The 17,638-nt window shown below is 39.7% G+C and overlaps 1 protein-coding gene across 3 annotated transcripts; it reads left to right on the top strand.

Annotated features, from left to right (window-relative positions):
• Positions 1 to 218: 218 nt before the first annotated feature.
• On the top strand, positions 219 to 17,052 carry klhl21 (kelch-like family member 21). Of its 3 annotated transcripts, none has more exons than XM_026154121.1 (5): positions 219 to 378; positions 9,593 to 10,677; positions 11,894 to 12,299; positions 13,143 to 13,215; positions 13,866 to 17,052. In XM_026154121.1, exons 2-5 carry the CDS (start codon positions 9,651 to 9,653, stop codon positions 14,196 to 14,198), a joined length of 1,839 nt encoding a protein of 612 aa, XP_026009906.1. In that variant the 5' UTR covers positions 219 to 378; positions 9,593 to 9,650; the 3' UTR covers positions 14,199 to 17,052. The 3 variants fall into 3 exon arrangements, with proteins under 3 accessions (XP_026009906.1, XP_026009908.1, XP_026009907.1); XM_026154123.1 differs by lacking the exon at positions 219 to 378 and adding an exon at positions 3,020 to 3,091; XM_026154122.1 differs by lacking the exon at positions 219 to 378 and adding an exon at positions 7,794 to 8,112.
• Positions 17,053 to 17,638: the final 586 nt, after the last annotated feature.

The following is a 17,638-nucleotide window of genomic DNA, read 5'->3' as shown; positions in this document are numbered from 1 at the left end:
CGTTTTGATGTACCATGACAATAAAGGGCTATTCTATTCTTCAGATTTTGTGATGAGAATTTATTTGTACATGCCCCAGAAAATAATGTTTATTTGTTAAGAATCCATATATGTACAATTCAGTAAAAACAATAAACATTTGTTTTATTTTTTTTATTATAGCGTCTCGTCTCGTGTGGAAGATTTCCTGGTGTTGCGTTCGAAGAAGCCCTTTTTTACGACAGCACTTGAAGGCAGCATTCATTACGGTACAGGCTGTCATGGCGCAGAGGAGGCCAGATAGATCAGCAGCGTCAAACTTTAATTTCGGCTCTATTTCTAAGATGTTCGGGCGTTACACCCTGTAAAATCATCACCACCCGTTGACGACACATATCGGTAAGTTGTCTAAAACTGAGCCAGCCTGCTTTTCACGACAGTTACTTGTTCCGAGCGGCGGGCAGCCCAACGTTAGCTGTAACGTTGGAAAAATGTCGTTCGTATAAATATGACTTTACTTTGATGATCGCAGGCGGTGTTGACTGTTTAAAATGGGAGCTTTCGCATTCAAATAGCGTTCTGCATGCAGCTTATGTATTGTTATAAACACCACATGCTAATGAAAATGCTTCTTAACAACATAAACAAGTCAATACATGAAAGTAATTGGCTACACAGAAGTTGCTAACAGTTTCCATCAGTGTATTTTCCCATTATGTTAATAGGTTTGCTTTAGTTGTTATCGACCCTATTCTGGACCTGTCAGTGTATCTGAACTGTGGCTGAACATTATCTAGACCATTTGAATATTATCTTGGACCAAGCACGGCTTATGAGAGGGAGGAGGGAACATTTTTTCCTCCTAAGCATTTCAGGACTAAAGCCTCACTGTGCTCAGTAATGTGGACATGTATGGCTGCACGAGCTGAGTGATAAAAGTGTTTGTGCAAGTTTTATTACAGGAGCACGAATTAGAGGAATTCGAGGGAACAGATGAAAGAACATTATTTGGAGAAGTCATTCCTGCCAGTAAAGGCTGAGTCATAATGCAGAAACAAATGTTCTGCATGGCACTTAAACTCATTCTGCCCACTGTTCCCTGCACAAGTTAATGAATAATGCCTTGATTATTCATTTGGCAACAGATGGATTCTTTCACTGAAAGTGCCACTTGCAGGGCACATTAGTGGAAAAATAGAGACATAAAAGGACTGGTATAACTGTACATTTAAAATATAGTTGCTGGTAAGTCTAATCTTTAAAGTTGCGTCGTATTTTATAAGCTGATAATAAATTTTGCATGCACAGATAATGTGGAACATGCCCAATAAAATAAGATGTGTCCTTTAATCCAGGAGTCATGTCTCATGTTATGCCCAAATGGTGAACACAACAATCAGCGATCATAACTTTAGTTGTAAACTAAACGCGTTCTGTGTTCTGTTCTTCGTATAACATCAGGGTCACTGCTGAAGTTGCACCAATCCATTCTTCATGGACATAATTTCTAGAGGGACTTCTAATGATCTCATCATGAAATTTGACTATTATATTTGAAATGGTTATTAACTGTTTTGTGGGAAGTGTAGTGGTTAGCTATGTCACCTGACATGAAGAAATTCAGGGTCGTGAAATGTTTTGCTGGTCAGCTAGTGAGTCCGAATACAGGTTTGATTAATTTGGTAATTATAAATTAGCTGTATGTATAAATGTGAGGATGAGTGAGTTTTTTCATCTGGGGAATAAAACAAATAAGCAAACCAAAAACATATCTCTGGCATATTTAATGACCTATGTCACTGAAAAGCAAAGGTAATTGGATGCTTTTTGTTGGTTAAAACATGTTGTCTTGTAATTGTGTAATTTCAAGAGTGAAACCACTCTGTTTAGATCAGTTTCTGCTGCAGCAACATACAAGAATCCATTAAATCTCATAATATCCTGCATCCAAATGTTAATCCTTCTAGTAGCTTCATGCTGGCCCTCCTCTGTAGAGGAGTAGTGGTGTTTGCCTTTTTAAGGCCAACACAGCCTCAGCTGTGGACAACCCAAGACTTTCATGTCACTCCACTCTGATGTTTGCCTTTGCCTCAACAGCCTGGAGCAGCAGCAGAGAGAGGGAAGCTGTCTTTGTGTGGTTGTTATCCTGCCAGGTTCTGGCTGAAACTGCATGAACCTGAATATTGTTATGTACTACATTATGTACTGTCTGTACTACAAAACGAGTTCACCATACCCAGGGTATCTTTCTGTTATCTGGAATCACTTACCTCAACATCGGCTGTCGGGATAAGCAGTCACGCGGAGCTGGTTATAAACTCGCTAAGTTACCCCAGGGTTAACTGCATGTTCACATGAAAAGGTGCAGTGCTTGCATTAGCATCTGACTAATCACAAACATGGATGTGTGTATCTGCAGTAGAGTGGCTGATTTCACGAAACGGATGATGAAATTGTGCTATGGGAAAAATACGAAACAGTTAAACACATAATATAGCTTAAAGGTAGCTTTAGACTGGTTCCCCTGTGACCTAGATAAACAGAAGATGAATTGGTGATTGAGCTACAATATGTAATCTTTTTGCTCATCTATTCAGCAAAATGCAGCTACAAAGACATCTTTTTTGACTTGTCAGCACACTCCAAGAAGGCATTCTATAAATATAAACATGAAATAAGTAGTAACTACCCGTGTATGCTAAGGTCCAGAGATGCCCATTTTTCTGTCTGTTTCTGCTGCTGCCAAAATTAATGAATCAATCCTAAAAGATTATCAATGTCGAATTTTCGTATTAAAGTAACAACGGCAAATGTCCAATAAGAGCTTTGTCTCATGAAACTATATTGAACAAACAATGGACCAGTTGATCCTGTGCATCAAATAAAATGTCTTGATATTTGTTGGATAGATTGCCAAGAAATCTGCTTAGTCTGTGTTGCAGCTCTAGCAGGCCTTCCCAGGTTTTACCTGTGTGGGTGTGTCTGTTTTCACGCTCCACCATCTGTGCAGCTGATTTCCATCACCAATTAGGGTTGGAGTGCTTATTGCCAGTCAGAGGAGAGTTCTGATGATAGAGTGCTATTCTCTTGGCAATATCTCAACTGTGTGTTTGTGGGTTAAGATTGTGACTTACTGCTATTTCAACCAGCTTCTGCGTTTTGCTCTGCATTACTTAGTTTTGTGATAGTGATAATGGCTTTTCTGGCTCTTTTAGTTAATTATTAATTCTTTATTTTATTGCCACTGTCTTCTTTTTCAACCAGCATGCTTTTATTGTTACTTAGGTGATGTAGGAGTCCCCTTAAGATTGCTTGTACTAATCTTGTTGCACCAATACTAAGCCTAAAAGTTTTCTTTGCTAATTGGGTTTAAGATCTGGGAAAACTAATTTATTCATCTCCTTCCAAAAGATGTTTGTTTTTGTTGCTCATTTGCAAATGAAGGATGGTGAACATGTTAAACCTCATACCAGCCACGCAAGCTGATATGATTTAGCTCAAAGTAGACCTGTGCAGTACAGTCTCACAGAGCTGCTATTATGGCTGTGGTTTCTGTGCCTCATTACAGGATGTTTGAACTCTGATTCAGTGTACTGGGTTCATTTAGATGTCAAAGTAACCTCAGAGTTTCTATTTACAGTTGTTCTAATTGTTTGTCTGAAGACACATGTCTCCTGGATACGAGAACAACCATTTGAAGGAATAGATATGATACATTTATTAAATATGTCAGCCGTCCTGCATTTTTAGCATAGCTTTTGACAAACATTATTATCATTTGTTGTTATAACTTTAGTTCATGAGTTTAGTTTTATCCATCCATCTTCTTCCACTTTATCTGGGGCTGGGTCTCGGGGGCAGCAGCCTAAGCAGAGAAGCCCAGATCTCCCTCTACCCAGCCACCTACTCTAGCTTCTCCGGGGCAACACCAAGGCGTTCCCAGGCCAGACGAGAGATATAATCTCTCCAGCGTGTCCTGGGTCTGCCCCGGGGCCTCCTCCCGGTGGGACATGTCCGGAACACCTCGCCCAGGAGGCGTCTTTGTCAGATGCCCGAACCACCTCAGCTGGCTCCTTTCAATGTGGAGGAGCAGCGGCTCTACTGAGCCCCTCCCGGATGGCTGAACTTCTCACCCTATCTCTAAGGGAGAGGCCAGCCACCCTTCGGCGGAAGCTCGTATCCGTGATCTCGTTATTTTGGGTAGTGACCGAAAGAACGAGATAAAATCAGTAGTTAAAATGTAAGTTTTGAAATTTAAGCTTAAAAGTGTGGATTTGGTGTTTTATTCAAATGCTTCTCCGTGTCTGGTTCTGACTCTGGGAACTGATAAAAGACCGGATCCAGATGAGCTGAGGGATCTGGAAGGTTCATACTGGGTCAGGAGGTCACTGATGTATTTTGGTCCTAAACCATTCAGAGCTTTATAGACCAGCATCAGAACTTTAAAGTCTATCCTCTGACGGACAGGCAGCCAGTGTAAAGACCTCGGAGCTGGACTGATGTGGTCCACTTTTTTGGTCTTAGTGAGGACTCGAGCAGCAGAGTTCTGAATGAGCTGTAGTTGTCTGACTGATTTTTTTTTTTTTTTTTTTTTAGGCAGACCTGTAAGAATGCTGTTACAGTAATCAAGCCTACTAAAGATGAATGCATGGACTAGTTTTTCCAGGTCTTGTTGAGACATCAGATCTTTTATTCTTGATATATTCTTGAGGTGATAGTAAGCTGATTTTGTTATTGTCTTAATGTGTTTTTCTAAGTTTAGGTCTGCATCCATCACTACACCCAAATTTCTCTCCTGGTTTGTCGTTTTTAGGTGTATAGGTTGAAGTTCTCTGGAGGCCTGTAATCGTTTTTCTTTGGCACCAAAGACTATTTCTTCAGTTTTGTTTTTGTTTAGCTGGAGAAAATTGTGGCACAACCAGTCATTAATTTCCTCAATGCATTTACCAACAGCCTGTACAGGGCCTCGGTCTCCTGGTAACATTGTGATATATATTTGTGTGTCATCTGCATAGCTATGATAGTTTATTTTGTTGTTCTTTATAATCTGTGCCAGTGGGAGCATGTAAATGTTAAACAGAAGGGGTCCCAAGATGGAACCTTGTGAAACTCCACATGTGATACTTGTCTGCTCAGATGTGAAGTTACCTATTGGAAAAAATACAAAGTATTTCCTGTTTTCTAAGTATGTTTTGAACCAGTTTAGTACACTTCCTGAAAGACCTGCCCAGTTCTCCAGTGGTTTGAGTAATATGTTGTGGTCATTTGTATCAAATGCTGCACTGAGATCCAGTAAAACTAATACTGACATTTTCCACTGTCTGTATTCAGACATATGTCATTAAACACTTTGGTCAGAGCAGTTTCAGTGCTGTGGTTCTGTCTAAAACCTGACTGGTTCACAAGGGCAGGGGGGCTTTAGGGCGGTGTCGCTATCATACCCTGGCTGTTGGACTGGTCTCTCTGTGCTCTTTACTCATAGCATTAAGATTGTTTCCACACCTCGGCTGTTTGCCTCCCTACGCACTACACATTTCTGTCAGCTATTCTTGGGCTGTTGGTAAACACACTGAGTATAAGTTGCTCAATAGTCTGCATTCTACATTTAGTAAGCCTTGTGTTTTGGAGGGGGCGGTATGTTTGCTTTATTGAACTTTTTCAAGTTAACTTGCAGTCACTTTATTTTAAAAAAATGTAGTTTGTTTCACTGGATTTTTATTGTATTTTATTTACAGTTTTACTTTTTTTGTTAGTTTTTTTAATTATTATTTTCAGCATCTTTTATTTTGTTGAGCCCTCTACTTCATTTAAAATATTTTTGTGGTTGCATTTAGTGCTTTGTCTGCTGTAACTCAAAGATGCTCTTTGGTTTCCCATTTCCTTAGCAAAATATAAATAAATTAGGGGTGGCAAAAGACTTTTGCACTGTACTATTTAAATCTATTTGTGCCTTACTGTATGTTTAGTAAGGTAAAATATTTCAGGTAAATATGTGTGTACATTTTCAGTTTCACCTCTTTCCACTTAGCAGAACAAAGTATTTGTAGTTGTTTAAGTGGGAGATCTGAATGTTATATTTTCAGTCTTTGTAGTAGAGACAGTGGGAGTAATAAATCGTTTCACGACTGAGTGAAATGAAAGCCCATCAGTTTGTTGGAAGAAAATGCCGTAATCTCTTCAAACATAATGACAATCACTTACACAGAAGTTAGGGACATGTGTTTTCTCAGTGCAGGCTGAGTTGTGAGGCCCTGCCTGCCCTTCAGGAGAGGAGTTTGATCCCTCGCAAAGTTATTTGGACCTCTGCATTGTTGAACCCTGGTGTTGAATGTGAGCTAAATCCTTTGGCCAGAGGAATAGGGGCTTTATTACAACCTTTAAACAAATCTCTGTAAGGAGATACCTGTGTGTTTAGAGAAGGAATGATTATCTCCAAATACTGACAAGAATCTTGCATGAGATTTAATGCAGGTTTCTATTAACCACCCTACCATCTGGTCTTGTTCTCCTGGTGATTTAATAGGACTGTATAACTGAAATTCAATGCTGGTACGGGTTAAACTGTACTTCTCAGGAAGCAGCTGCAGAGGAGATGCAGGAATTTGTTACCATATGTTTATTTCAGAATTTAATCTGTTTAATGTTTAATCTGTTTTTCCAGAGTCACAATTTGATGGATAGACTATCTCGTGTTTCTTCGAACAGTATAAAAACATCTAATACATCCATGTTAGGAGATTTTTATTTTTGTTATTTTATCTCTGACCAAACCTGGTACTAGCTATTATTTTCAGTTAAGACTTACATTCTGATGATTTTCTTAATCAATTCCTTGGTCTGTAGTGATTTAGAGGCCAATATGTTGCCTTCAAATTGCCCTTTGATCACGAGTCCAAATCATAAATACATTATTTAAATGCTGCTTTCTTTCCCGCTAGCAATCCACTGTTTTAGTAAATGTGAAAAAAGTTCATAAGCAAAAAAAACAGCAAATGAAATCTGAGAGTGGTTGATATTTTTCCTAAAATATTAACCTTTACCTTGTTCTTTGTTCTTCTATCTCAGTCAGACTCATCTTGTAGCTGTAAAGTGTAACTAAGATGGCGATGGTGAAAGTGGTCAGCTTGAGGCAGCGGGTGATGTCCTGGTGGTCAAGCAACAAAACTACTGTAGTATTTCCAGAACCCTTTAAGTTTTTCATCTAGCAATTCATTTTCACTGCTGCTGGCATATGATGTAATAAACACAGAGCAATATGACGTTTAACTGAATGAATTGGTAGCATAGATCTGTTCACAATTTCCACTTTAGATTTTTGAGTCAGGATCAAACAAATATCTGGCCCAAGCTATCCGGGATAGCCAAAATATTGGTACTTTTGAATGGCACAAAAAAAAATTGGGGGCTTTGCGTTGTGGAGAAGTAATGATCATGCCACTGAAGCTTCTTTTTTAGTTAAGAGTGGAATTGTTGAGGACAGACTAATGCAAACAAATTTACAAGCCAAATTCGGACATTGCTCCAGAGTCCGGTAGGATCTCTTTAAGGCTGTACTGCTTTAAATGTAATACTGAAGACAGCATGACATCACCATTTTAATTTAGCAGTTTCCATATGTAAAGTCAGTGGAAGTGTTTTGAATTTTATCCAAACTACACAATTTATGTCGTTTGTCTGACCCGCATACTACGAGTATGTTTCTAGCAGAGGGTCTTGTCCTGTGATCCAAGCAGATCTGTGATTCTTTGCTGCTTTGCTAAGAAGTTTTTAGGTATTAGGAGAGGAAGCTGTGTTTTGGTCTGCTGCTGTGCTCCAGGTTTGGAGGAGGCCCAGGCTCAGCTGGCTTTTCTCTCAAAGACTGACTGACCACAGAGACATACCAGTGTGGAGGGGGGGTGGTTACACGCTCCCCACAGCGTCAGCCCACTGCATGTTAGGTGTTTCCCCCCCCACCCTTCTCTGAAAATGGACACTGCTGGTGTATTTATAAACCCCAACCTCAGCCAGGCTCTCTGTCTTAAACACAGTTAAGGAGCTGTTCGTATTCAGAGTCATGCTGAGCTTTGCTGTCGTGCTTTCTAGACGTTGAATTCTGTCGCTTTGCTTGTGAAACGTTGCCTGGAGGCTCATCAGGTAGGAGAAGAATATATTTGAGCTAAAAACTTTACATTGATTATTATAATTGGTGTGCTCACATATGACTATTATTTCTGTAATGATCACTGTGTATTATAGAGATTTGCTTGTCTTGTTGTGGGAATGACTCATTTTTTACCAGTTTTCTATAACGAAGTTTCACCGAATGTCATTTAATGTCAAAGCCAGTACTAAATTTATCAGTATAGACAGCTAAGTGTTTGTCTATGCTTGACACTGGTATACTGCAGCGATTAGTCAGATGACTAGTAACTTTTTTTTAATGTACATATTCATCGTGCAAACATCTCAAAGATCCTTTTCATCTTCTCCGTAGGGGTTTTTGAAATTAGGGGGAAATTTCATCCCTAAAATGCTTCCTATAGGGGAGATTAGGGGATAAAACTTGTGAGCTTCACTACAGGTCTTACAGTTTTTCCTTTAGGCTGTATTTTATTTTTCTACCCTAACGTCAACATCTTTCCTGTCTAACTCGGGACTGTATATTTCACACAGAGCAGCTGATGTCAGTGTTGTAATTTAGAGCAACAAAAATATTCTGAACCAGTTAGCCTGAAAATGTTCCTGTCTGAGGGAGCAAAAGATTCAGATTGTGTGTGTGTGTGTGTGTGTGTGTGTGTGTGTGTGTGTGTGTGTGTGTGTGTGTGTGTGTGTGTGTGTGTGTGTGTGTGTGTGTGTGTGTGTGTGTGTGTGTGTGTTTTGTTTTGAGTGGGTTCCTTTCTCATCCATTGACTTACATTTTTAGCTAGTAGTCAAATTTACAAGCCTTCAACTTCACATCTGAACCCTGTCTTGGTATGATAATAACTTCCAGAAACAGCAGAGGAAACTTGTAGTCTTGCAAACAAATGGAAAGTTGAGCAAAACATTATTAGGTAACTGAAATTAGGTGTAAGAACTATTTGTTACAAGTTGTTGTAATTTTGTGGAAATGGAATGATTATCTGCATTACCTGCAGTTCCACACTCGTGAAAATTTGTTTCTCTTGGTCACACACGACTAAAAACGAAAAATCTTAAGGGGCCACACAGGAAACGACTAACAGTGGCATGGCAGCCACAGGCTATATAGTCAGTGACAGTCAGTGGCTTCAAGAGGTGATGGGTGAAATAACAGCTGACAGTAGGTGGGTCCCAAGTTAAATTATTCACAACTTTAAGGTGATTAAAGTTATTATCTAAGAGAGCACAGGACATAAATGTATGAGAAGGTGGTAAATACATTAGAGGATTCCCTTGGTAACTGGAGGCTGGAATGTCTGTTAGTGACCAACTTGTAAAGTGATGTGCAACAAGTTTCCTGTGTTGACGGATAGTCTTTTCTTAAAAATGAACTTATAGAAAACTGTTGTTGTTTTTTATATATATAGTTTTTGAACAAAGGGCTAAAAACTGCAGCCCTTTGTGGTGTTTTGAGTGAGATTTGACTTACATTTCTTGTGTTGATCTGTTTCAGATGAAAACAGAGTTTTGAGATCGACTATTGGAAAAAGAGAGACCCTAAAAGAGGAGAAATGGAAAAGCCAGTATTGCAGACACAGCCTTCCACCTTGCCTTTTTTCGACACGGCCCACGCCTTCAACCTGCTTCGAGGAATTCACGAACTGCGTGCCGAACGAAAGTTTTTCGATGTGACTTTATGTGCCGAGGGGCGTGAGTTCCACTGTCATCGCACGGTGTTGGCCGCTGCCAGCACCTACTTCCGGGCTATGTTTGCAGGGACACTCAGGGAGAGTGTTATGGACCGGGTTGTTTTACACGAGGTGTCAGGTGAGCTCTTAGGTCTGCTGGTGGACTTCTGTTACACAGGACGGATCACCGTCACTCAGGATAACGTGGACCTGCTGCTGAAGACGGCCGATCTGTTTCAGTTCCCCTCGGTCAAAGAGGCATGTTGTGCTTTTCTGGAGCAGCGGTTGGATGTTTCCAACTGTTTAGAAATCCAGGACTTTGCAGAGGCCTATGCTTGCAAAGAGCTGGCAGCCAGCGCGCGACGCTTTGTCCTCAAAAACATAATGGAGCTAGCTAAAGGGACAGACTTTGAACGCTTGCCATGGAAACGCCTCCTTGAGTTTGTGTCAGATGATGAGCTTTGTGTGGACAAGGAGGAGACAGTTTATCAAATTGCAGTGCGTTGGGTGAAGGCTGATCTCCAGCGACGACTACACTATTGGCCCGAGCTCCTCCAGCAAGTCCGACTCCCCTTTGTCAGGAGGTTCTTCCTGTTGGCCCATGTGGAGAGCGACCCACTTGTCTACCTTTCACCTACCTGTCTCCGTATGGTGAATGAAGCGCGTAGCTTCCAGTCCTGTGAATACGACCGTCACGACAGACCTTGTCATCGCATGCGGCCTCGGCCATCCACAGGATTGGCAGAAATCCTGGTGGTGGTAGGAGGCTGCGACCAGGACTGTGATGAGCTGGTCACAGTGGACTGTTACAACCCTCATACTGGACAGTGGCGCTACCTGGCTGAATTCCCCGACCACCTGGGAGGAGGCTACAGCATAGCAGCACTTGGAAATGATATGTATGTTACAGGTAAGCTATCTGAAGACATTAAAAGTAAGGCTGTGATGCTGATCCAGTCCAATCCAGTTTTATTTAGCACTTTTTTAAAAAAACAACAGTGTTTGAAAAAATGCTGTACAAAAACACCACAACAAAACAAAACAAAAAATACAAGATTAGAACACACCATTTTCATACTCAGTTAAAAGCTGTTGAGTAAAAAATTATTTTATGACGCATTTTAAAAACAGGCAACTAGCTGGACATCCTAACATGGGCAGGGAAATGATTCCACGGTTTGGGGATGATTGCCTCTGTTTTGGGGGGACTAGCAGAAGGAGCTGGTCCACTAAACCTCAGTGACATTAAAGGTTTTAAAAGCAAATAATAAAGCATTGCTAAGGCCAACATAAATTGTGTTACAATAGTCCAGATGATAAAAGCATCAATAAAATGTTCAAAAACTTTAAAATATGACCCAGATTTGACCTTGTATTAAAGCCTCAACTGGTAAAAACTCACATTAAATATAAATATATATCTTTATCTTGTTTATCTTGCTTAAAATCATAGTCCAGTTTGACACCAAGGTTGGTTACCATGGTTTTTACAGATTTGAGTCATCTTAACCATAAAATGGATAGATATTGGCAAGCATTTTATTTGCCCATAGCCATAACCATTGTGACATCACCATTTGTATTTAGAAGCCTCAGCTCTAGCATTATGGAGGTTGTTGTTTTGATTTTGCTGTTCCTGGTCTTTCATGATTTGAGAAAAATATCATCTGCTGTTTATTAATAAACTGCAGTCTCTACGGCTACTGACTTTGCGTGAACAAGGAGAAGTGAGTCAGGACACAGTGTGCTGACAGAACAGCAGTGGTGTTATCTTTATCATCACCATCATTACCAGTAACTGAGCATGTCTGAACAGTGAGATATCTTCTTGAGAAATCATCATAGACCTTCGCTTTAGGCTTGTGACTCAATTACTGCCTTGTACACTAATTTAGAAATAAAATCCCACACCACTGATTTCCTAACCGTGGCTGTTTAGGTTGTATCAAATTTAACTTCAGGGTTTTCCCTGGCTCAAAATGGACCTCTGTGGGGTCCATAAGGATAATCAGCTTTCATCTACAGCAGATGCAATGAATCTTCATTAATGCATTTGGCAAATATGTGCAATTTCATGATATTTCTGACCATTTCTAACCAAGAAGACACATATCTGTGTCCTTTAGGTGGCTCTGATGGCTCCCGCCTCTATGACGGTGTGTGGCGCTACAAGTCCAGCGTGAACGAATGGACAGAAGTGTCACCCATGCTGAAGGCTCGTGAATATCACAGCTCCTGCATCCTGAAGGGCCAGCTGTATGTGGTGGCTTCGGACAGCACAGAGCGTTACGATCAGGCTCTGGACTGCTGGGAGGCCCTGCCAGCCATGCTGCATCCGATGGATAACTGCTCCACCACCGCATGCAGCGGACGCCTGTATGCCATCGGCTCTCTGACCGGTGAGGACACCATGGTCATCCAGAGCTACGATGCAGACACCAACCGCTGGACCATGGTCAACTGTGGACAGCTGCCTCCGTGGTCCTTCACACCGAAAACTGTTACCCTAAATGGCCTCATCTACTTTGTCAGGTGAGGTAGAATCTTTTCCAGTTGTTTCTTACATCTTTAATTTACTTTTTGCATTTAGACTATAGTTTTAAAACTGTAAACACCAGGGACAGAATGTAATTAAGTACATTCGCATAAGTAATTTGTTTAGGAGGAGACTTGTTAGCTGTATTCTTTATATTCGTCTACTTTATCTTCAAGGGAAATGTAATTTTTACTTGAAAACCTGAGTTATGTAAATGTATATTTATATTTAAATGCACTTAATTCAAACTGCTCTTGTTTTTCATTTTTATCTTAAATACTTACGATTTATGTGTACAGGATCTGAGTCGTTCTTCCACATGTGCTAACAGCAACAGTGTTAAGCATACTCCTGAAGGGTCTAATAAATGGTTTTTAAAAAGGGTCAAAGTTGCAGAGAAGTAATTTGAAATCCCTTTTTTTTCATTGAGTTTTCATTGTTTTCAGGAGATTTTTTTTTATATGAGCTCTTGTGCAATGATTTTACTTGCCCTGCCCACTTGAGATCAAATTGTGCTGCTTGCGGCCAATGACCTAAAACGACCCCGGTGCCACCCGATTTAGACTTTCACAGAATGAGGGACACTGGACCACATGAACACACTAGTGTTGATCTTTTCTATCCAGTTGATCATGTTGAAAGATAAATTTAGTTCTTTGGGCTCTGCATTTGTTATTTAATATAACAAATATTACATCAATTTGCTACTGACTGTTGATGAGGTTGGTCTTTACATATGAAAGAGAAATAAACATGTTTTGACTGGGTTGTTAGATTTGAAGCTGAGATTGTTTTGTTGCTTTGGCAGCTCTTTGACTTGAGTTTCTTTCTATTTGCAGGGATGACTCAGCTGAAGTTGATGTTTATAATCCTCAAAAGAACAAGTGGGACAAAATTAGTCCGATGACCCAGGTTAGTATTTCACACCAGGTGCTTATGTGCTCCAATAGCAATCATTGTGATCTGATCCCTGTCCTTAGGCAGAAGAGCACAAATGTCACTCAAACTAAGTCAGTTACAACATGATGATAAATGCATGAATAAAAATAAACGTATCCACATTTCTCACCTCCAATTTCAGTTTAGGACAACCACACCTTATCACAAATTGACTGGCTTGCCAGAGAAACAAATTAGATAATTAGAGAGAGTGTACAAAGCCTTATCTTCCACTAGCTCATTTAGTTTTTTAGCTTTGTATTCGTGATCTCAGGAATATACGTTTAATAATATATCTGTTACTTTTTTCAAAGAAAAGAAATATTTCTCTCATGACAATATGTTGAGAAAGTGGTTGTACATACAGTATGTTCAGGGCAGTCGTTAGTGTGGGACACATGATGCTCCTTTTAAATAAGCATTTTTTGTTTTCGTTGAATTGAAAAAAAAAAATCAACTTATTATATACAATACTGAATCAAAGGCTACACAAAGAAAAAAAAAATAAAAATTGTCTATGTCTGTCTGTCTGTCTGGCTGCTTTTTATTGTTATTGTTAGATGTATAAATTATTATGAATTATAGCAAAAATACATGCTTAAAAATTTTGTTTTCTTTTTCAGGTCCATGTTGGAGGCAGTGTGGCGGCCCTGGGGGCTAAATTGTACGTGTCTGGTGGTTACGACAATACGTTTGAGCTGTCCGATGTCGTAGAAGCCTACGACCCGGCCACCCGCACTTGGAGTCTTGCTGGACGATTACCTCAGCCGACCTTCTGGCATGGCAGCGTCAGCATTTTCCGGCAGTTCATGCCCCTGGTGTCGAGCGCATTCGAACCCACTGACATACCCGAGTCAAACGGCATTCTCCTGCACCGGCATCACCGACACCACGCGCTCCACAATCTCAATAACCTCAACCAGAACCAGAATCAGGATCTGAACGCGGCACACTGATCTCGAAACCTCGAAACCCCCATTGACCATGTTCTCCCTCATCGTGCCCTCAGTGTACTGTGAATTTACCTCATCGCTTTGCTAAAGCTGTCAAAGTCAGAAAAGAAGACTGAGCTAGTCTTAGTCTGTTGACTGGACAGAAAGGCCTGGAGCCAGATGGATAGATGCACACAGATATTTTATTTATCCCACAGGGGGAAAAGTCTAAGTTACATCAGCAATGCTAAGAAAAACATTCATAAGCTTCTGCAGATTCGAGTGAAGTAATGTTTACGCACTACAGAAATGCATACCTGTTATTTTCTATAGTCACCTGATTGTTTTGTGCACAACTTCCAAGTCGTTTCACCACATTCACCACCTTTTGAGATTATTTGCATATTAATACTAGTGGCAACCCAGCTCTCGCTAAACCTCTTTGTCTCTATCAGAAAACACTACACACAGCTGTGAATTTATAGCACTTACACAATAATGAATTTACCTGTAAAACATCTTGGCAGCATTGGTCAAATTTAATCTCCTCCTTATGATTTTTGATATATGCCTGGAATCCACATTCATCTTTTACCAGTATGTGTGAGAAATTGTCTATACATGGATATATATATTGTATAAACATTTGGCTCCTTGTATCCCCAGTGGACTGCATTATCCACTACACGGATTGCATTCTCGGGGGGGCTCTGTACAAAAGCTCTAGAGAGCTGCTGGTTTTGTGGCTTAATAACCAGGCATGCAGTTTATTTTGGTTATACAAGAGAAACCACTTTGAGTTAGTGCTGAAATAATGAATTTATTATGTAGTTGATCGATGGAACTATTTTTATAATAGGTTAAATGTCAATGGTTTCAGCTTTAGCTGTGCTTTTTTGTATTTATATATTTATTCACATTGTAAACATTCAGCTTTAGACTGTTTGTTGGGTAAAATAAATATTTAAAGAGGTTATCATTCTGGTGTGCCAGATTGTGATGGGGGTCCTAACTACCCTTACAGCTGGAGACCAGAAAGCTCCTGTTGAGTGGTTGGCGAGAGCCATATACAGGTGTGAAGAAGAACTGGATTATGGTGCAGGGTCACTTCTAAGTTGTATCCGTTAAAGTTCCTGCTGGTCAGTAATGCCTTACTGGCCTTGAGCTTGGACTCACCATTGGCTTATACATTTTGAGATTATTACCAACTGAAAGTAAAATTCAAATTAGAAAGATTAAAACGGGGGAATTTTTGCATTGAAGGTGGGCGTTTGTCAGCTGTGGCTGTGCATAAAAGGAAACGATGCAAATTCTCAACTTTATTGCATCAGTAAACACTTAACTGACTAGTTAATGGTCTCAGTCCCTTTTATTTTTCTTTCAGTACAGCATTTTCTAAAATATGGTTCTGTTTATAGTAAATTAGCTGGTAAAGCAGGGTGTCTTTGCTAAACTTGACGTTCCAGTGGTGGTGTATGTAAACCAGTGAGTAAGATCATGCTAGCTGTGTTTATATGTGACCTGTTGTGTTGGCACTGTATCCAGCATCCATGCATGAACTGTAGTTATAGTGGAGATTATTTTCAGTGGCCAAAACCACACTTAAGAATTGAAACAGATGTGGTGAGTTATCAGACAGGTCCACACAGTGTGCATCAACTTTAGCTTTTCTATGGGAACTATCTGCTGATGTCAACTACACAGTGGATGGGAGTTATCTCCTACAGGGTGAGGTGTGTCTGCGTGTGGACATTTCTGTGTTCAGTGTGTTACTTATGAGTTTCTGTTGGTGTTTGTTTTGTTTTTCATTTATGAACATAGAAAAGTGAAAGTTAAAAGCGAAATCTGCTAAATTAAAGTCAGATCACAAAATGTGAATAAAACAGTTGAGAGGGTGCTGCGAGAAACACGATTAAATGGCAGTAATAGTTAAGCTTGAAGAAATGAAGAAGTTTTAAAATGAAGTAAATCTAAGGGTTACAAGTAAGTGAGCTTAATAAAACTCTGAAGCTGCTGCTCATCTCTTCCTAGAGGCCTGCAGCTCGAGGCTACATTAGCTGCTACTGGCAGACAATCTGCATTATGGGTGACGTAGGCTTGGGTGAGGAGAGGAATAAAAACAACATATCTCTGGTTTTGCAGCAGTTTTGCTCTGAGTGGATTATTTCTTTAACAAGTAAAAGCCAAATATTTTAACAGAAACCACAAGAATCTGTTTGCATTCCAAAATCAAAAATTGATATCCAGAACTAAACAGGCATACAGCCGTATGGTTAAAACGTTAATCCTTACCCGGAGAAATCTGTGTGCTGAGAAATCATCATAGTAGAATTTCAAGTTGGCTGCATGTGATGTTAACTTGCACTGAGTTGATTCTGTTTTTAGTGATTCTTGGGCTGCACGGCACGTCCTCATGACACTCTAGACTCTTAAACAGGGCTATATCAGCCTCTATAACCATGCATGAAGTTTTTTTAAAAAATGTATTTCATTTAATGTTTAACGTTTTAATGTTTTCACTGTTATACTGTTTTCTTATTTATGGATATATTTGTGCTGTGATTGCTTCTGAAGTTCCTGCCTATCAGCTGCAAAAAGATCAGTGGCTCTTCGTAAACACTGGTGATGAGTCGTCAGTTACAACTGGAAGTGCAAAAAAAAATCTCAGTTTGTTGTCGAGTAGGATATATTTTTGCTTCGTTTGAAGTAGTATATTTGTGTGTTTCCATGCTGTTGTCATTACACCATTGTTTTCAGTGTTCAGTCTGTGATGTTGAACAGGTTTGTAAATACAGTATATTCTTAACCTTATTTGCTGTGTTTGTACACTGTTTCCACGGTGGCTACTATGAATTAAACTGCAGGCAGGTCTGACGTAGTTTATTCTGCTGAGTCACAATGATTTGCTCTCAGCAAGGTTGCAGCAAATATTTCAGTGAAACAGTTGACAGTAGCTTCAAAAGACTGAAATAAACACAAGCTCACTAAAACATAAAAGCACATCTCAAGAAATATTATTAACCTGTGTGACATTTTAAAAACAATCTGCACCTGTTGCATCAGGAAAACAAATTAATTTGGCCAGTAGACATCAAAGGTGCTCTAGAATTTATCCTGACGAGCTTGTCACCAAATATATAATATAAATCTAAGAAATGTTTTGAAACAATTTCCTTCAGGTGAAATTTGGTATTCTTCTATCTGGCAGCAGTTGCTGTATGTGGCCATTATGACTTTGCAGTCCCTACCATCATTGCAGAGATTTGGGACAAATATTTAACATAAATTGCTCAAAAATTTGCCTTTTACCTGTTGTGATACCTTTTGCTTATTGTGAAGGGAACAAACACAAATATTTTAATCAAACATTTAAACGTAAACGTGAAAAAACATAACGGTTTGGAAAGTTGCAGGGAACTTTTCAGGTATTTGTTGTTCTCTAAATGTTTTACTCTGGCTAAATG

The sequence above is a fragment of the Astatotilapia calliptera genome, chromosome 20 (genome assembly GCF_900246225.1).
Source record: "Astatotilapia calliptera chromosome 20, fAstCal1.2, whole genome shotgun sequence".
NCBI lineage: Eukaryota > Metazoa > Chordata > Actinopteri > Cichliformes > Cichlidae > Astatotilapia > Astatotilapia calliptera.
This window is presented reverse-complemented; position numbering and strand designations above follow the sequence as displayed.

Excerpts from the sequence above, each read along its gene's own strand:
- klhl21 (XM_026154121.1), top strand. The coding sequence starts at position 9,651 with ATGGAAAAGCCAGTATTGCAGACACAGCCTTCCACCTTGCCTTTTTTC. Across the intron at positions 12,300-13,142 it reads GGCCTCATCTACTTTGTCAG|GGATGACTCAGCTGAAGTTG; the intron begins GTGAGGTAGAAT and ends TTCTATTTGCAG. Across the intron at positions 13,216-13,865 it reads AAATTAGTCCGATGACCCAG|GTCCATGTTGGAGGCAGTGT; the intron begins GTTAGTATTTCA and ends TTTCTTTTTCAG.